Raw genomic sequence first — 20,300 nt, 5'->3', positions numbered from 1 at the left:
CATAAGTATTACTGTACATTGTGAATTGTTGATAAAACTCATTTTGACACTTGATTCATAGGTTGTAATGGCCATCCAGAAGGGTAGCAGTGGTAAGGAAGTCGCCATGGTACAAAAGAAGGAGAAAAGCTGTGTGGTTCAGTAGCATCAGGACAGCTGGATCAGGATTTGCATCAGGAAATGATTTCTGTTTATGATTGGACTCCTGGAAACGCAAGGGGAGTCTATGATGTTTGCTCAGAGTCATTTCCAAAGGATGTGAACCGGTCTTTTTTAAAATATCAGTTTTAATTGCATTTCATTTTATCAAATTTGAGATAGAAATGTTCATATTCACATAATCTTGTTAATTGAAGGGGGCATATTTTGTACTATCTGTTTACACTTGGCAACCAAGGCATTTGTCATCATTACAATGTAAGCATTTATTTCAATGCTCATCACAACCAGCAAAATATGCCTGTAATACATATTCTCCACTGCTAAAGCATGCATTTCATGTTTTTATAGAAATAACGTTTATATCTCTATCTCCAATGTCTTGTTCCTCTGATTCTGTCTGACACTAAACATTTGTCAGGAGCGACATCTAGAGGTTACAACAGTTAAGTTATTCTTAAGTGCCCCTCTTGGACGATAAGCTTACAGCTTGAATTGACAGATTGTAACATGGTTAAATGATCAGATTGATAAAAATGACTGAATTTTTCTTCTTCTTTCAAATAATAAATAAATACATAAATAAAATGATGTCAAGACAATTTATTTATACATCACATTTTACGCAACAGGGTTGACCCAAAGTGCTTTAGAAATTATTACAATGTTATTTACAAATTATCAAATGATTACATAAAAATGCCAAAATACCAAATAATAATACAATAGGCTACAGAATACAAAATGCCTACATAAGAAATAAAATAAAATGTACGTAAAATAATAATTTTAAAAAATGATGTAATTAGGAGGTGCTATAATATGTAATATCATAATTATCCATATATTTGTTAATTATGAGGCATTAGGCTACTTGTAGGGCATTATTACCAACCGTAAGCTTTTAAAATGGCCTTTCCTTTTTGTTGCTTTGGTAGACTGAAAACAGGTAGAACTTTTTAGAATCTCTGAAAATAAACATGATGTCATAAATGTATTGTCAGTGATGAATGCATGAACAATGAATCAATATTCAGAGTAATAGTCATTAAATGGAAATGCGTGGGAAAAGGTAAGTAGTTTTGATTAACTAGTTCTAATGATTTTGCCTTATAGTACTATTCACATTTTTTTTTTTTTTTTTTTGTAATGTGTAAGATGTGTTTGATACAGTTTATGTGTTTATGTATTATTGGCCATATGTTAAGACATAAAGATCCTAAAGATCACAAGTAGAATCACTGGTAAAAAAAGGTTGCTAGGACACAGTTGTCAGGGAGTCTTCTATCTCTTTTGTACACTCTCAAACACAAGCAATTTCCCTAAACAGCACAACTCTAAGGGATTGGAGAATGTGTTGCTCTTGAGAGCAGGTTTCGCTGCAAACGTCAGTTTGGTAGAGGTTTGAAGCAGAGTGGAGCTCAGGCTGAATCATCTCTTACAACAGACAGAAACAAATCTTTAGGCCATGGTCATTGTTGGTCAACTGTTTCAACTTCTACATTTCTTTCCATACCGATTATTGTCAAATGTAGAAGGGTTTTTTTTTTTTCTGGAGGACTGTTTGACCCTTATCCATCATGAGTTTGAAAGCAAGAGTGATGCGTGTCCGTGAGATTGCATGGGCTCAGGAGGAGTGTCCATTCTTTGAGCCAGTGGATATCGCCTCTGAGGGAAATGGCTTGTGTGCTCCTGGCCTTTTCAAATCAAGAAAGGTGAGGCCTGTTGCCAGAATCAAGAAAAGTTCCATGTCTCTGACTCAGAGCTCACCTAAGGAGTTCTTTTTGACACTGCTGGAAAGAACTGCGATAGAGGAGCTATGTTATAAGGTGAACAGAACCCTTGATGAGGACCTTACAATCTACTGTCAGAATACAGAGAGGTTGGCAGAAGTTCATTACTTTGACTTTGTCATGTGGATTGCCATTGGCCTCAGAATTGGGCTTCACACTGAAGCTTGCCTGGGTCGTCCTGTTCGGATCACGCCGTCCATAGAGAACTGGTTGGAGAAGTTGAGCGGTTCTTTCCAGAACACCCTGCTGTGTTTATGCAGACGCGGTGAGGAGGAGCACTGGGAGATTCTCCACACGCTCAGAGAGCACGTCTCACGTCGCTTCCAAGAAACATACACACCTGGCCAACAGCTGCTGGTGAAGAAGTTCAGCCTTTTGGTGGACGGTCAGGTTTGCCCCCTGAATGTGGCCGTGCTCTTTGAGCTCTCAACTGGCTATATGTGCAACTTCTACCTGTACTCCATGCCGCTGCTCCAGAGAGGCTCTCAGGCATCAGTATTGGAGCAAGTGCTTCACCATCTCCTCAAACCATACGTCAACAAGGGCTACCATGTGCAACTGGACAGTTCAGCCTTCATGAAGGGCAAGCTAACCCAGATATTCTCTGGCCTGGGAATAAATCTCAAGGTTGTGAACTTTGGCCTGAATGAGCCTGTGTCTGAGAACGAGTGCCCTCCATTGGTGGAGCAGTACTCAAATCTGCTGCAGTCTCATCTCCAGGGCTGGGTTGGCCCTGCGGTGCTAAGCAACTCGGGTGTCACAGACATGCTCTTCCAGGGCTTCTGGCTGACCGTGCATCTCACTGCCATCAACTCCTTTGTTATGCACTCAATGCCAGTTATGAAAACTGAGGGATGCATGAATTTGAGTGAGTTTGTTAAAGTCGTTGCCTCACAACTGCCCATGGAATACTTTCTAGCAACTCCAGGGACATCAGAAGCACGCAACTCAACAGACTGGTGTTGTAACTCAAATGCAAGGTTTGTGATAACCATCACAAATGTGGTGTAATGTAGACCTTGGTGCCAACTGAGAGTGTGTATTCAGTGCCTGGTTATCACCTTCCACAGACCATATGAAAGCATGTCATAAGAGAAAGGTTACTCATTGAGCTGTACTTAGAGGCTGGAATTCTTATTGCAAAACTAGATGGAATTTCTCCATAATTTCATATTATCATCAAGAAATACATATTTGATCATTCCCACTTTGCCACAAATCCACCATTATCCCTTGACTGCAAGTATTTCATTTGGTCTCTGTACAATCCATCAATATTCCATTTGTGTTCACTGAGTTCAATGCTCTAAATCCCGTGTCTGTGTCAGAACTTGGTCTTCTGACAGCGGCCGCTGCCTGATCTCTCCAGAGGAGCTCAGCTCCACCAGCAGCGGTGTCTCTGGGGCCCGACGGCAGCCGGGCCTGTGCGGCCTGGTCAACTCGGGCAACTCCTGCTACATGAACGCTGTGCTGCAGTGCCTCTGCAGCACCGTGCCTCTGGTGGAACACCTCCTCAGCGAGCAGACCAAGGAGGACATATCCAGGTGAGGAACATCTGCCAATCTGCAGTAGTACATTTGAGAACATACATACTGTACACTTAAGTGCACAAGTGAACGATATCAACACAACACTGATGGAAATAGAATGAATTTCCCTTACATGCTTAATTTCTAAAATGTGTGTTGTTATCTGACTGTACTCAGGAGGTCCTGTGAGGTGGCAGGGGCCTTTGTCACTTGCCTGGAGACAATGTGGTCAGGACAAATGGACACTTGGTGCCCTTCCAAAGTGAGAGGGAAAATGTGTGGCCAGCACTCTCTATTTAGCAACAACTCTCAGCAAGATGCCCAGGAGTTTCTTCTCTTCCTCTTCAACGCCCTCCATGACGACCTCGTCAAGGTGAGCAGCCTCAGTCCTGTACTCAATAACATTGTCTTTGAAATCCAAGAAAGTCACATTAAGTCACAGCCATGAGTTCTCTCTAACTTGTAGAATGGAGGCAAACTAAAGAGGGTCTCCAGCACTAAACAGGGCAAGAAGACCCCTAACCTTGCCACTGACTCGTCCATCATCACAAACCTCTTTGAAGGCCAGCTCACCTACAACACTCTCTGTATGCACTGTGACCATCAGACGCACAGCAACCAGATCTTCACCATCCTGTCCCTGCCCATCCCACCCGACAACTACAAGTGTCCACTGCAGGTCAGGCTTGCTGCTGCTGCTATATTGCTTACTGACAATGACCACTTGGTTAGAGCCAACCACTGGACTGTTACTGGACCATGACAATATTCTTTTGAGTCTTGGATACACACACACACACACACGTCTGTGTTATATGTATATTCTAATATTTTGAGATACTCAAATATATATGTGCTATTTGAGATTACAACAAAAAATGGCTTGAAATGATTCACTTTATATCTAATGAATCTAGAATATATGAAAGATCCACTTTCTGAACTAAATTAGGGGGTAAAAATGAACTTGAACTGTTGGATATCTGAAATATTTCCCTTCTCATTTTGTCTTCCCCCTAACTCATTGGTATGGTACTAACAATGACCTAGTGTGCCCATAGAACTGGATGAGTGTGATGAGTGAGCAAGGCCTCTCATGTGCCCACACATGGCATGGGTGATTTTTATAGTTTGGGGAAAAGTGTTTTGAACTCCCATGGGAAATGTTCGGATGTATTTTGGGGCATATTGGTCCACTGGTGACTCACAGCTTGGTCTCCGCAGGACTGCCTGGCTCTGTTCTTCCAGCAGAGCACTCTGACCAAAGGAGACCAGATGTGGTGCACCCAGTGTGGGATGAGGCGCGACGCGGCTGTCCTCACCACGCTGTCTCAACCCCCAGAGGTTCTCATACTTCATCTGAAACGGTACACATTACTTTAGGATAACATTATAAAGTATTAGGATTTCTAAACTGTAGATATATGAACTTATTCAAGCCTGTCAACTATCCAGGAAGTTATCTTAAGTATACTCCAAGCACTTCAAAAGCAACACTTCAGACCTCTTTTTTTTATGTATTAGGCTACTTTGTATGAAAGAGTAAGCTTACTTGTATGTATTCACAACCATTCATTTGTGTATTTCAGGTTTGATTGTCAGGGACAAACCAAAAGGAAGCTTAGAACAAATGTAATTTTCCCTTTGACAAATTTGGATCTTTCTCCTTATCTAAGCAATTCATCATCTCAACACAATAATTATTCATTATATGGTGTGGTGGTGAGTATTGTGAAGCATTTTTATTTGCATACACGACTATACAGTTGACAGCTGGTAGTTCTACACAAACAGCCCTTTAACAGACAGCCAGTGATTTCAAGTTTCAGACTCTTGCATTACTCAGACTTTGCTTTTAACCAGGCAGCCAAACCAGTCTTGTAGTCTATAACAGACCCCTGTTTGTTTACGTCTTTCTCACCCTGCCATTCCACAGAACCACACCGGCGACTTGGACATGGGCCACTACACCGCATGCTGCCGCAGCAGCATGACCAGGAGATGGCACGTGTTTGATGATGCCAATGTGGAGAGCCTCCCAGATGTTGTTGTTCAGTCCCCAGACGCGTACATCCTTCTCTACTCACGAGAACAATATAGTAGACCCCGTATTCCAGCGGCGCGCCTTCACACACGTTAGCAACTAACAATGGCAATATCAAATGGAAATGTAATAGGTTTACAGAACTCAAACTTTATAAAAAATGTAAGTCCTGCTATGTCAAGATGGATTGTTATATTTGGTCATGTAAAGAGCATATTTGAAATAAACTAAATACATTTGAACATAAAATGTGTTGGATGCGTCATAACGGTTCATGGCCTGACTCTTGTGTTTTAATGAGTGGGAGAACATTTCCTGCCTTCTAAGTGAAATGGTGACAGTGTTCAGTGGGATAGGTCTGAACGCCCCCTCTCTCCTTCCTGACTGCTGAGGTCATGGGCAAAATTATGGAGGGCAGCAACACCCACCAACACCAAAGGAGACAGGAAAGTCACTCCGCTTCCTCTTCAGATACACATTTCCCTCACGGGATCAAAAGAGTATATATACTTATACATTAATTAAGTCTGATAGCTGTAAGGGTCATTTCCTCATCAGAAACACTGTACACTGCATCCAAATTCTAATTGTCACTAAATTTCAGTAGAATATGTTATATCCATGTTGCATGTTGTATAGCCATGGCTATATCCATGTTGTTGTTAGCCTGATAATCCTACAAAAATACATTTTCAAAGGTGCTTTAGAGTTCAGCTCAGAGGGTTTCTACTTTGGCTGAGTGTTTAGTCTAACAATTTATCAGACCTATGTCAAGCACTCCCCCTACTGGCAAAAAACAGTAACGCAATCATTTGTGTTTCACCTCCTTTATTTAAACAATTTGATTAGTAGATACATAATATTTAAATGTTTGAGGTTAATATATGTCAATGGTTATGGAAAAAAGTCAACCAGATTATTCAAGAAACAAAATGAAATCCATACATAAAACATAAATTTGATTCATGCCAGACTTCATGCTAAAAGTTATGTGGGATTCATATCATTTTACTTCAACTTTTATCAATCACCAAACAGATTCTATTTAGAGAATTTGTGCTTCCTGCTCACAGAACTGGCCACTGAGGGAGACTTGAGACTCCACAGAACGCTAATCTTCATCTCAGGACGTGTCCACTACCGCTGGGTTAACCCACTGAAACTACTGAGCTGAGAGTGTTTAAGGCTGAATGACCGGGAGGCCTGGAGTCCATCTGAATTTCCTGTGTCCCAAAGGATCATTTGTGTGGTAAGACTGGGCCTGCTGGAGTCCAGCTGGATTAGGGGACCCAGCACACCGAATGAACATACGCAGTGCACAAGCTTCTGCAAACTAGGCTCATTCTAGAGTGTTGCTTCTTCAATTGGCAGTTGGTTTGATGCCTGCCTCTGACTGGAACTGTGCAGTTTATGCAGGAGAAACTGAGGTTAGAGCTCCTGTGAAATACAGCCGCTCCCACACACAAGGAGCATGGTCTGTGCCATTTGAAAAAAGCATTGTAGTACTTCCACAATATGAAAACTCTCCTCTCTAATTAGTGAAACCAATATTTGTGTTTCAATGTTTTTACTGGGACGTTAGAACAAGATGAATTTGCTTCCTATGCTTACTGTTTTATATGCAAAAGATTTATACAAGTTGACCACTGTGGCAGTTAGTACGTCACTGCATTTACTAAAGCACAAAAAAGCAACCGTTCCTTTGCCCAAATGCTATGACGCAAACCATCAGATTTTTTAAGTGAACGCTCCAGATTTAGATCCTCAGGAAAGGGTGTGAGCACTGGGGGCGTACTCATGATTGTGGAACACACACTTCCAAACTCTGGCTGAGTTCCCCTGGGTGTTACACTGGTCTGAAATGGACATAGGGCACACAGGTGGCTCTGGGGTCATGACCTTGTCAGTGTGCTCCGAGTTAACCCTGGTGTCATGTGTCCTCATGGTAGGAGTGTGGCACAGCATCAGCTGGCAGGACATGAGAAACCCCTCTATGACTGAGCGACTGAGCAGCAGCTGTTTATATGTTTAAATCTTCCTCTGGGTGAGCGAAATCATTTTGCTACAAGATTATTCTTATATAATTGTGTTTCACATTACAGGTTCTAGAAAGAAAGAAAAGTGCATCTAAACAACCTTGTATGATGGCAGTGTTTAAAAAAGGATGCGTCATGGAATGGTACAACAGATCAAAAAAAACAAAAAAACAATTGTACCTAAATTTGTGATTGATTCTAATGCCTCTGCGAGGCTGCCCTTATGACACAAAGTGTGATGGGACAGAGTTCTGACTTGGCTTTAAAAGCAAACAGCTAGGCTTTGAGAGGCTGCATCTTCTCTAACAGATTTGGTCACTTTATAAATAAATAAACACTTCTTGGTTATATGTACATGATGTGCAAGGTTTGCAACCAGTATGTACATAGGTAATTCTACTGTTTTTAAAATCGCAATGGTGGTATATTCACAGAATAGGAAAGCTTAAAGAAAGCAAATGCAAAAAAAGGTCATCACATACTCAAACAGAATCAAGTTAGAGCGCTGTATGTTTCAGGAGCAGTCGAAGACCCGTGCAACACTGTTAGCTTTAGCTTGCGCAGGCAGACTAAGCGCTATGAAGACTGGTCTTATGACCTGCCGGGGTCCTCTCCATCTCTCTCCTCCACCACCTCCCAGTCCCACTACCGTTACTGTGTTTTAAAGAGGTAAATGCTCAATATCTACGTAGGTGATCCTCTATGAACTGCGACGCAGGCCGACGTCCGTCCAGTCTCTTCCAGGCCGGCCACACACCCCCAAGCAGGGCGACTCCTCTGGCTAAGACGCCCGCCACTCCTCAACAGGAGCGGTGCTCCCAACATGCATTAAAATCAGCCGTCCTTCCCTTCTATGCCCACGTGCCAGAGCTCTCCTTCAGCCCAGCACAGCTCACAGGGAGGAGTAGAAGAGGATGTAGGCGGCCGAGGACCTGATGGAGGAGGTGGACATCTCCGACACCTCGTGGTCGTCGAACTTGCACCAGCGCTGTTTGGGGTTGTTCCTGCAGTAGGCCGTGTAGTGGCCGCCGTCCAGCCCACCATAGTGGTTCTGGGTGAGGAGAGGGACAGAAGGGGGGGGGGGCATGGAAAAACAGAGGTCAGTTAGGGGGAGGAGCCAGTGTCAGGAGACAGTCATGAGGAACAGGAGAAACTGTGAAAGAGAAAGTGTACTTCTCTTCTCTATTCAACAGGTTCTAGAAAGTGTCATCAATGAATAAAAATGTTGTAGAATTATTTACATTTAACCACATAATTGTTCTAAATGTGCTAAACAAGTGAACTAATGGACAAATGTTTAAAGGATCTCAAAGGTTTAGGTTAGGTTCTGTAAACTGAATTGTAAATTTGTGAACTGAATTGGATGACTTGTTGAAAGACTCACAGACACGCCAAACAGGTTGTATCCCTTCTGGCTGGGCTTGGGGCCGATGACGTACTGCGCCAGGTCCAGACTCTCGAGGGGAAAGTCCACTGTGGTCTGCAGCTTCTGCTTCCATCTGCCCTCATATGAGAACCTGACGCACACACAAAACACTCATCACTGGGACTCAACAAACTGATTGCTGCCTTAGTCCACACAAAGACAGAACCCTGGTACCTCTGATGCCTAAATGTTACATAAAGATGCTAGTTTCATGTGGCAGGTTTCTACTATTGGCTCTTCTGTCAGTCTCCTGCTTTTTTAAACGGTGAAATATGTGGTACTTATTGGTATCCATGTAAGTTAAATCTGAAGTAGATTGATATTACTCAGCAATATAGAAGTGGTGCATAACTCATGTGGACACTCACTGTTTTGCAAAAATGTGATGTTGGTCCCAAATTACCACCATATACAAACATCTAAGATAAGCTTTGGCACAGTGTGGATGACTCAGCAACTTACAGTTAAAAGTACCAATACTAGTACGCTGTCTGTCATCAATATCAATATCACAATTTGTTGATGGGCATTATCTACTATCAACTATCAACTAGTTCAGTCAGTGCATTTCTCATAAATACATTGTTTCACAGAAAACTGCTGTATGATGGTTTCTGCTCCATGTGGACACATTTTGGAATGTGTCCGTGTGCTTCCCGGCAGACTCCTTGCACTTTTCCCATCTGCTAGTCAATTTCACAATCCTGCTGTTAAAACTGTATCTCCTGAATAATAACTTGACGTTGGCAGGGTGAACTACAGTCAAAAACAAATCCAATGCTCAATGCTTTACAGTGGCTGGATGAGTGCTCATCCCACTACCACCCTCTACGTTTGATCACACCAAATTAGCAAGTTTATTCCTCATCTGGAAACTTTTCTTTTCTTTTCTATTGGTCCGCAGTTCGATGATACAATTCAGTTTTGCCACAAAAGGCGAGTGCCAGAAGCACCAAGCATATTTTGACCTTTGCGGTTACGGCTCTGTGGAGCAGCAGTTTCCTCTTTGCAGAATGGCGCCAGTCCATGGCCCGTAGTTTGGGAAACGCTGCTATAGACTGCACTGGCATTCAATGTTTGACTAATACTCGGTTTGGAATATAGAGATTATATGACTGGACATTTCTGGAGCATCAGATCTTACCTTTTCAAGTGCACCAGGAGGATGGGTGGAACCTTCCAGATCTCCAACTTCTTAGTAGAATCTCTATGGGCTTTACAGTGTCTGCAGAACACTTTGTTTGCGTCAGTCAGCCTCTCCTCCTTGGAGAACAGCTTCAGGCAATCCTTTAACATGTGAAGAAACCAAACTGAGGAAGCAGCATGCTATACACACCCCAGAGACATTAAGTGCATTCCTACATGCATGGACTGGATGTCCACAGGTGAACTGTGTGCTGTGTGCGGCTCCTTGGCTTACCTGCAGAGAGCACTTGTTGGAGGAGGCCAGGGGCAGGGAGAGGTACATGAAGGCCTCAAAGGTGCGGGACTTGCGGTGGCAGGTCAGGCACTGGACGGTGGACTTGAACTGGCCCTGGAAGAGCGACACGATGATGGAGGAGTTGAGAAGCTTGTGCTTGCTCCAGGCCAGCTCGGCTGCCTTGATATCGTCCAGGTGGTCGTTGGCCTCCTCCTTGTAGCGCTTGCGGTTGTCTGCCTGAGTGAGTGGGACACAAAACCTCTGTGAGTGTTTGAAAAGAAACAGTGGCAACCTAACTGTTAACTGTGTGGCCATTTGTTTTACTCTGCAATGGAACACCATTTCTATTTTGATCACACACAAGCTGACCAATGATTAATTCTTGCAAGTGATTATCATCTCCCAACTGCTCCATCAACAGTCCATTCCGTTTACATTTTAACCATCTCAGTCTCATTCCGTGTTCATGCAGCGTTCCAAAAGTCCAAACCCAGGGTAACTACAAGGGCCAACATCTTGACCACTTTCAAGATGTTTCCTATTCTACGCAGAGGAAAGGTTCATGGACAGGTGATGGAAATGCATACATTTCACATGACCAGGAAGTAGGCTGCCATGAGATGAAGCACAGACCACAGGACGTTCAGACACCAGACACCACTGTCCACCTGACATAGGGAGGCACACTGTACAGTGCAGTGGATGGACAGAGAGAGAAAGAGAACAAGAAAAAGAAAGAAAGAGAGGGAGAGATAGATCGAGGAGGGCACATCAAGCGCACACAAGGTGGGATGCATCAGGCATCACCCGAGCATTGTGAATGCCTATGCCAAGCCCAAGTTCACTGTGCTCCACGTGATTCACGATGCTTTAGCAATGGCCCACTCGTTCATGTACAGCAGGCTAACACCAGTATGAGAGGCTGTCTCTGAATGCTTCACAGCTCTGTGCTAAATACATGGAATGGTGAGAGAGGATAAAAGAAGAACAGTCTCCCAAATCATGACTTAACAAGACAAGGCTGCTTCTTCACTCTTTTCTTTTTCTGTCTTTCTGACTGTCTATGAAGCCAATACAGTACATCTCAAGCATGGGGGTTTGGGATGAGACAGGTTTAGGATTCACGAGTGACAGGCCTCAGGCGTGGACAGCGACTCGGACGGATGTGATATGGTCTGGACACAGCAAACGCAACACACTTGAGAGGGGGGACAGGAGCAATGGACAGGAGCAATGGACAGGGCTACTTACTCTCTACGTTTGCCATCAAAACAAAAGAAAATACAATAAGAAAATACAATAAGAAAAGAGACACCGATGACACAAACAGTCAGTTCATGACCATTCAAAAGCAGCAAAACATGAACTACAGGTTCAGGGCTGTAGATAAGTACATTAGATGTGGTTATGAAGGAGCATGTTTTGGCTGTGTTGAATTATAAAAGACTCACTCTAAAAGCAGCACACTGGCAGTAGTGTAAAATGCCATGATGGTAAGACTGGGGGTGCTCTCCATGGTCAGAGAAGTACACGTTTACAGGTTTACAGGTTCGGCCATGATTATTTGTACAGTGTACATGTACATTTATAATATGTAGTAGTATCTCCTCAAGGCTACTGGCACAATCCACACTCCACAAACATAGAGAAATATTCTCATTCGATCATGCAAAGTGCAGTGGGCATTTCTGAGTGTGGTGTTTGTAGATAAAGGGTCTGTTCCTACTCTGTTGAGGTCCTCGTGGAGGCCGTCCATGAGAAAGAGCAGCAGCTCCTGGGAGTCCTGCTGCTCGTAGCCAGAGAACTGCTCGTTGATCTTGCCAATGGTGACCTTGAAGTCGCGTGGAGTGATGCACTTGTACTGGCCAGACCAGAGAGCCTTCATGATCACGCCAAACTCCTCCGCTACCTCGCCCTTGTGACCCAGGATGTTGGCTCTGTGGCAAGCAGGAACAAAGAAGTAAGAGAATCAAATCTTTAATATAAAAGAAACAGTGCAAGCTTTAGCTAGATTGTTAACTTATGCTTAGCTATATTTGTCACTAAACCCCAGCTCCCATCCTAAATGGTTAACAACGCAACATTAGAAACATTTAATTAACTATGCAACCCTATGAACCATCTCAATATGCCCTCAGAAATGTGTCAAACATTTTCACCAAAGAAGAGACGAAAGCTTTTACCGGTTAATGTCATCCTGATAGCGGTTCTTGTTGAAGTAGTCAGCCATGATGGGTGTGTTACACAGACACTGTAGGATTGAGTTCATGTAGCAGGTGTTCCCCAGGTTCCTCAGACCAGTCAGGGCTGGTCCCAGACCTCCAAATGTGGGGTTCAGACTACGGATCTTGGCTGCTGACGGTCTGGAATTTTCAACCTTCGCATATGTGCTAGCAGTTATAGGCCTAGATGTCAAAACAAAAAATGTAACTTTACATTCTCAGAGTAACTGTAGTTTGCACACAGTTGCATATATATGAAATGGATGCACATCTTTCTAAACAAACCACATACAGTACATTTAGGGATTTACTATTTTTCTACCAGTCAACAAGAGTCATTCAAAATGTGTAGGGAATGTAACGTGCGCGCACGTGCACACACACACACACACACGGCACATACTTGGTCTCTCTGTTGATGGTGGGTGTTGGGGTGGGCTTCTTCTGGCCTTCCTCCTGCAGGTCCTGGGTGATGTCAGGGGATGAGTAGGAGCGCTTGAGTTTGGACTGCTCGCGGTCCCGCTCCGCCTCGGGGGGCTTGGCCGGCTTCTGCTTCGGCGTGGCCGGGGGCGTCTGGGGCACGCTCACCTCCGGGGGGTACAAGTGCACCCGGTTGGTCGGGGAGTGGTAATACCGGTACGTACCCGTCACTGTGTCTAGAAACTAGATCAGCCAGGAGAGGAAAACCAATGAGGCAAATAGTGCGTTTAACAAATTCGATTTTTACAAGCATACACAAACCAAAGACAAAAACAACACAGTAAGTAATGGTGTTGTGTGGCCCTCTTACCTTCATCCACCCGACTGGCAGGCCTGGAACAGTGCGTCCCATCTCCTCACTGCGTGCTCTGGTTAAGGGCTCCCGCTGTGGTATGGAAAGAAATAGATTTCACAGCAGCCACAATAACAACATACAACACCAACAACATCCTTCACAATTTCACAATTGCATAAATCCAATCTCTTTTAGCTGGGACCACCAGGTCGACAGAGCCCGATGTGCTCTACTAGAGCATTCACAAGAGTTGTCCATTTCTGTTCATCATAAAACCATCATCCCATCAAAGACGCGTTCAATCACACTTTACATTTTGTAATGGACGTTCAAAGTCCACCACATCAGAGACCCTGACATTTCCATGCACATCCATGAGGGCCATCTGCAGGCTCCCTTGAACAGTGGAGGCTGCCATTACAAAAGAAGCATGCCATGCTGAACAACCTGGTAAGGAGCTGATATACCTTTGGCTTGTCAAAGCCCTCGGCTGTGCTACCGTCTAAAATCCTTGCCTTACGGCTGCCGTTCGCAAGTGCACTACTATGCTGCAGTGGTGCCTGAGTTGAGACAGGAAAGAACTGATATCATTTGTCGTCTTTTTGGCCGTTACTTGTAGGATGGGGTTATGCATGGATAATGTGAGGTCAGTGAAGATGGTCGTATGCAATTTGACACTGTGGACTTGCTGGGGAAGTTGGTAGTTGATGCGAGTAGTCTGTGCTATAGGAATGACTCATGAATTTAATGAGTGTGGATCATTTTAGAGTCTTGAGATAATTCTGATTTGAATGAACATACTGTTTCCAGTTGAAGGTCCTAATATGTGCATTTCATCATATGATTTCAAAGTAAATTTCAATGGCATTTTTCAAGTTAAATTTAAAAATGCTTATCTGCTTTATCTTTTAATACTACGGTATGCCATAATCTAGCAATTGACCTTTACTAAACCACACAAAATAAGGTGTGGCTTGAAATAAGCCCTTTCTGGACTTCACTAGTCAGCTAACTACAAAGGTTTTTCTTTATGTACAGTATAACAACATTTGTAAGGCATTACTTAATTACCTGTGACATCAGCACTAATCTACTGTATGTACATGGCGGTGAGAGCTGTGAGTGTGTTGTGTGAGGAGACCAACCTTGATCTCACTGACCACGTTGTTGGGCATGGGCGAGTCCAGCGAGACACTTTTCAGCTGCCCTTCTCCCTTCTGCGTTCTCTGCCCTCGTCTGAACCTCTCCTGTCCCACCTGATCGTCCTCCTCGGCTCTCTGCCGCTCCAGCCGGCCGCGCTCCTGTCGGCCCTTCTCCTCCTCCTCCTCCTCCTCCTCTTCCTCGGGTGTCTTCCTCTCCCCTTCCTCCTGCTCCTGCCTCCTCCGCCGCTCCTCCTCCTCGCGTGCCTCCTCCTCCTCCTGGGCTCTCCTGCGCTGCTCAAGCTCCCAGCGGGCCTTGTCCTTCACACCCGCCGCCTCGGCGTGGATCTGGATGCGCTCCTCCTCCGACAGCTGGCCGCCGGACTCGAAGGCCGGCTTCACTGAGCGGTCCGGCACAAACGGGCCATTCTGAGGCAGCTGAGAGTCCTTAGTCGGTGGTTCGTTGTTGGGTCTTGAGCCATCCGAGATTCTGACAGAGGGCTTTTTACTGCGATCAACCTGTGGCAATGGTCAAGATGAAAGATAAATAAATAAAAACACAACACAGAGTTGTGCACAGGGTGATGGTGGGTTACAGACTGAACAGTCAGACCCTGTCTTTTTTTCAGGAGCATACATTTCTTAGTACACATATCTGGTAAGTGGTAAAGGTGTAGTAGTACAGCTCTGTAAGATTAAGTGGCCTTATAATTATATATAATATAATTAAAGTGGCCATAATATAATAATAAAAGCAGCATTCTAAACACATTTTAACAGTGGAGAAGTCAGTAAGCCTTTTGTTCATTTGTCACTCAATGAAACACAGCTCAGCCCTGGTAGAACAGGTAACCATACACCTTACAGTAAGCTGCTACCTGAGGGGTCGGTTTAACTGTTACGCCAGTCTGAGGCAGAGGAACTTTCTTGGTCGTCTCGGTCACTTTAGGAACAGGTCCGTCGGGGACAGCGGGAGCCACGGTTGAGGGCTCTGGCGCTGCTGGCTCCAGTGGGAGGGCCTCGTCCGCCGCTCTCCCATTCACCTGCACTGGCTGCTGGGGCTCGGGGGCCGCCGGGGGCTTGGGCTCCTCCAGCGAGGGGTAGCTGAAGTTCACTGTGGACACAGGCATGACTCATGTGAGGCAGACTGGTGAAGGCCAGATTAGATATCATCAGATTCTACAACTCGCAGGGCTCGTCTGCCTCGCTCAAACAATTACGCCAAAACACTGACTTACACTAACCAAAACAGCACAGAAACACTGAGCACTACTGTGCTTCTGTAATATTTTTGACAACGGGCGGTTTCAATGGGGATGCTTCTTACCGGGTCCAAGAAACTACAGTGGATAGCCTGAACAGCTAGTGAGAACGACTAAGTGTTTTATCAGTCCTTCACATGATCTTATGTACCAACAAAATCAATCTGAGGAAGCAATAAAAACCAGCACTTAGTTGCACTTACGTTGTGGGATGGCACTGGAGGCCTGCTGTCTTGGGGGCTTAACTTTAGCATTGGTGGTGTACATGGGGTAGAAGAACAGCCAGTTCTCATAGCCTCCCTCCAACACCATGGGCTCACTGCGGAGGATGGTGGTGCTGTCCCACTGTGGAGCACAGACATGACCGTTGGACTATGACCACATACACTTTTCCTGTGTTCCTGAGACCCTCAAACACTATAGCCTCTCCAAGGGCACTGGGCTGCGGTGCTTAATTATATAGTGTGTATAAATATTGTTGTTAGAGAACAAGAACATATGCTCTGTACACAGAGTGGTGCTATAGGTATAGGATACAGAAGAGTTTCACCTTGTAAAGGGCATCTTTCAAACTCTGCAGTGTGGTCCCCAGCTTGAGGTCTGCCGCAGAGCTGAACCAGTCTAGCAGAACCACATAATCCACAAAACCTCTACGCTTCCACAACTCTTTTGAGGCCTCTGGAAGCTTCACCTCGATCTGGTTTACAGTTATCCTACAAACAGTAAGCATTTCATGATGGTGAGAAAAGCAAATGTAACCACATCCATCTACATGTACGTGAACATTTTGACAGGTCTTGTTTAGCAACTTTCCAAATGGCAAGCACTATGCAAATTATCACATGCAAATGCATCCAAATAAGGGCATTCTTGGGAACAGAACTGTTGACAATTTGCATTGGTGCAAACATTTGCATATTTGCATATTGGTGATGCCAAATAATTACGACATTGGTGCTGCCAAATAACTCAGCTGAGCAGTAGGCTGGGCCGGCCTTGGCCATCATGGCACGGCTGTACAGATGCAAGCATGAGGAGCTCTTACCCTGGGGAGATGGCCTCCTCTGGGACACTGATGCACTTCTGTGCCGGCACTTGAATTTGCGACTCTTCGAAGTCCCTGAGGCTTCTCGCATCCATAACGATGACACTGAGGCTGTGGTCCATCATCATGTGGAAGAGTTTCTCAGCTGTGATCCCTCCCACTGGCACAGCAGCTGAAGAGAAGAGGGGTCCCAAGAAACATTTCAATGTAAATATATCATGTCAACATGATGAGACACATTTAAATGGCACAAGTGCACATTTAGTCACTTTGTTGATGTTTGGGTTAGCTAGGATAGCCATTTTCTCTAATTAAACCTAGCTTTTACAAAATCTGACCAACTAATACTATATATATACACAGCTTTTGAAAACATCATCGTTTCCTTCAGTCACACAAAGTTTATGCTATGTCATCCACCCTGGTCAATCACTCTACATGTCTTTAAGCACTCTGTATTCACATTCAACACCAACACAGACACATGCATACATCTCTTGACACTAACCTTTTGATGGTACAATTTTTGAGTCATTCTGTTCTCCTTTCACCTGCATTGGAAAATTAAGGCATTTGTATTACCTCAGTTTTATTAGTCAGCCATCCATTCCTGAGCTAGCCATAGTCAATTGGAAGACAACAGCTGAATGCTGAAGCAGACAACAACATACATAGTAAGTTCCAGTTACTTCAGTATTGGCTCAATAATCACTGCATGTGCAAATAGGTAAATGAAATATAAGATGTATTACCTCTGAACTTCTCCTATCAAACTACAAAGGACCACTGGGTCCATGCTATAGCCATATTTTCCCACAGAATAGCAAATAGAAAGAAGTCTGCACTGTTGTAATTACATGTATCTGATAATAAATGTGATCGACTTGGAAGTACCTTCTTATTGTCTTTGCGGGAGTCAGTTGTCCCTTTTGATAAAGACCGTCCCTCGTCCTTTTCCTGCTTTTCCTCTTTGCGTCGTTTCTCTTCTTGTTTCTCCCTCTCCTCAAGTTTTTTACGTACTTCAACTTCTTCATACCTGATAACAGGTTGACAAAGCAAAGTATTTCAATAAACATTACATGAATTAGGGTTGCGCCAATGCCATTGATGGCTGACAGTCATCACGATAATAAGACCAGCATCGTGACCCCCTTGTCCATTCCGACCATATGGTGCACCCTGCGACATACACACTATAATTCCTGTGTCTTTGCTTTAATGTATTATGTATTACTTTTTTGTAGGGATTTCCCTGAGGATCAAGTTAAGCCGTAGTACAGATATATATGCATTTTAAGTAGCTCCCGCCTCAATGTAATCATCCATGACGATATTTCACTTTATACCGAGTCATATGCCATTCTGTAGACATCGCCAAACCCTAGCATGAGTCTTTGGAGAATGTAAAAACTTTCAATATCAAAGAAGTAACTGACCGGAGTTTTAGACTCTCTGATAACTTCTCTGCTTCCTCAATGGCTTTTTTGAAGCTGGATGGCCCAAGCATTGACAAGTAATAATCCTTAAGAGAAAGGCAAATAGAAAAAAAGTTGAAGCTTGGATATTGATGTTGTATATAAATATTTCACCACTGCATTACATAATAAAAAAAAAAGTACTGATGACCTCAGCCTTAAAATATGCTGTACCTGCTGCTGTTTGAAGTCGGGTCTCTTCTTAATGACATCATAAACGGTCAGGTATCTCATGTACAGAACATAGGCCTTTTCTTCATCTCTGTCAAGGCGACACTCCTCGGCAGCTTTGAACATCTTACAGGCACTCTGAACATAGCTAAAACAAAATGCATATTTTAACTCCCACTACGTTGCTTAATGTCATTTGGTATCATAGACTTGTCATATGCAAAAATGATTTTAAAACAATGCTATTCTACACATGGACATAATACTGCAGGCCTACACATCATGATATTTTTACAGTGGGGTAGCCTACATGTGTAAAACGTTAGAAAGCTCCACATAAGTTGACTAGGTCTTACTGTCTTGTGCTGGCTTTCTCCGGCTTAAATTCTGCTTTCTTGTTCAATTCACCCAGAGACGTTGACAGGTAGAGCTCTTTCGCCCCTGTTGAAACAGCTGGCATCTTGGCGGATAAATTGAGATTAACATTCACCTAGAAGTCGATGTGCTCACATGCTCGTCATCAATGTCATGCCTACAAAAGAGGATATCAAAATATAGTTGGTTGGTACATCCATTCTCTCAATTTCAAAGATAAGAAGAACCTGACATCTAAGTTTGACACACTGTTGTTTCAGCCAACAGGTCAGCCCATAACATGCTAAAGGAATAACAAACATGTTGACAAATCAACATAGCAAAAAACAAACACATAACGTTACAATCTACATCTCTAATGCTAAGTTCTTAACATGAAACATGAGATAAGGGTTACATATCTCTATTGATTAGTTAGCTCTAAACAAATTACTATCAATAACTAGCTCATGTACGACTGATAGCCAGCTAGCTATGATAGCTTGTTAGCCAGCTAGCAAACAAACTGTGGACCTCCTGAACCTCATGCATTTAATAACTTCACTTTGATACCAGCCAGTATGTTCATAGAAGGGTGCCGTCAGCGTGAGAGCTACGGTGTCTGTCTGACAGGATTTTGTTTAAAGCTTTAGAGCTGTGTGAAACGTTTATTGTGAAGTACCATATCGATCCAGGAAGTACAGATAACGTTAGCTACCTTGCAGCTAATTGGCTAGCCTTACATGCTAGCTACAAGGTTCCTGTTTTGAAAATATTTAGAATTGTTAGACAGGATAATTACCAAAACACGATACTGAATCTGAAACAATCACACGAGCGAGCAGACAGATACATAAAACAACCGCACCACGGCAAAGTAGCTGTCCTACCTCTTCAGATTTATTTTACAACTCCAACAGATGATTGCAACACCGGAACAATTCCCGTAACGTTACCCTTCACTTTAAAGGGTCGTCAGATGTTCAGTTGTGTATGTACGCTTTCTTGACAGTACGCTGTACACACGAGAGTGCCAGAAATATTAAATGAGGAACATATTATAGGAGACACTGAAGAAAGCAACTGTCACCAAATACTAAATGCGACGTTAACGTGAAGTCGTACAAGCAACGCTGAGATTTAAACTTCCACAGGTTTGGATGAATGCAGGCAGGTTGGATCTAGCTAACGAAGCGTTTGTCCAAGTGATAAATAGTGAATTTGAAGTGTGGAATTACATCTCTGCAACAATTATCGCATTAAAAAAACGAGAAAGCAACGTTACGGTCATGGCAGATATTACTGTTATTACTTATTACTATAAGTCCTGGGCATGTATTTCAGCTACTATCATTAACTCTGGTGTTCTGTATCACTCCGCACACACATTATCCAACACATTAAATGTATTCTTTAAGGTCAAAGTGGTATTTACTGGCACGCAGATGAG

At 43.6% G+C, this 20,300-nt stretch overlaps 2 protein-coding genes across 3 annotated transcripts; one reads left to right on the top strand and one right to left on the bottom strand.

Annotated features, from left to right (window-relative positions):
* Nucleotides 1–62: 62 nt before the first annotated feature.
* On the top strand, nucleotides 63–5,774 carry LOC121681260. The gene is made up of 7 exons (XM_042060896.1): nucleotides 63–2,932; nucleotides 3,281–3,496; nucleotides 3,659–3,854; nucleotides 3,948–4,160; nucleotides 4,706–4,848; nucleotides 5,071–5,203; nucleotides 5,418–5,774. Exons 1-7 carry the CDS (start codon nucleotides 1,740–1,742, stop codon nucleotides 5,619–5,621), a joined length of 2,298 nt encoding a protein of 765 aa, XP_041916830.1. The 5' UTR covers nucleotides 63–1,739; the 3' UTR covers nucleotides 5,622–5,774.
* A 2,202-nt stretch (nucleotides 5,775–7,976) lies between these two features.
* On the bottom strand, nucleotides 7,977–20,126 carry usp8 (ubiquitin specific peptidase 8). 2 transcript variants are annotated; one of them, XM_042060894.1, is made up of 19 exons: nucleotides 19,741–20,126; nucleotides 18,853–19,028; nucleotides 18,500–18,644; nucleotides 18,287–18,372; nucleotides 17,745–17,886; nucleotides 17,359–17,401; nucleotides 16,851–17,022; nucleotides 16,356–16,518; nucleotides 16,009–16,150; nucleotides 15,422–15,657; nucleotides 14,550–15,062; nucleotides 13,420–13,494; nucleotides 13,033–13,292; nucleotides 12,591–12,812; nucleotides 12,134–12,344; nucleotides 10,408–10,644; nucleotides 10,132–10,274; nucleotides 8,946–9,078; nucleotides 7,977–8,612 (listed from the first exon to the last, which is right to left on the bottom strand). In XM_042060894.1, the coding sequence occupies exons 2-19, from the start codon at nucleotides 18,954–18,956 to the stop codon at nucleotides 8,454–8,456; spliced, it is 3,186 nt and encodes a 1,061-aa protein (XP_041916828.1). In that variant the 5' UTR covers nucleotides 18,957–19,028; nucleotides 19,741–20,126; the 3' UTR covers nucleotides 7,977–8,453. The 2 variants fall into 2 exon arrangements, with proteins under 2 accessions (XP_041916828.1, XP_041916829.1); XM_042060895.1 differs by having other exon boundaries at nucleotides 19,653–19,754.
* Nucleotides 20,127–20,300: the final 174 nt, after the last annotated feature.

The sequence above is a fragment of the Alosa sapidissima genome, chromosome 14, assembly GCF_018492685.1.
Source record: "Alosa sapidissima isolate fAloSap1 chromosome 14, fAloSap1.pri, whole genome shotgun sequence".
NCBI classification, from domain to species: Eukaryota; Metazoa; Chordata; class Actinopteri; order Clupeiformes; family Clupeidae; genus Alosa; species Alosa sapidissima.
The sequence above is the reverse complement of the archived record's forward strand: the minus strand, read 5'-3'. Positions and strand labels throughout refer to the sequence as shown.

Bases quoted from the DNA above. Each gene is read 5' to 3' on its own strand.
- LOC121681260 (XM_042060896.1), top strand. From the start codon at position 1,740: ATGAGTTTGAAAGCAAGAGTGATGCGTGTCCGTGAGATTGCATGGGCT. The intron at 3,855-3,947 runs GTGAGCAGCCTC...TCTAACTTGTAG, and splicing joins TCCATGACGACCTCGTCAAG to AATGGAGGCAAACTAAAGAG. The intron at 4,161-4,705 runs GTCAGGCTTGCT...TGGTCTCCGCAG, and splicing joins ACTACAAGTGTCCACTGCAG to GACTGCCTGGCTCTGTTCTT.
- usp8 (XM_042060894.1), bottom strand. From the start codon at position 18,956: ATGCCAGCTGTTTCAACAGGGGCGAAAGAGCTCTACCTGTCAACGTCT. The intron at 17,402-17,744 runs GTACTTCCAAGT...TTTCCAATGCAG, and splicing joins CCCGCAAAGACAATAAGAAG to GTGAAAGGAGAACAGAATGA. The intron at 17,023-17,358 runs GTTAGTGTCAAG...TCTTCTCTTCAG, and splicing joins AAAAATTGTACCATCAAAAG to CTGCTGTGCCAGTGGGAGGG.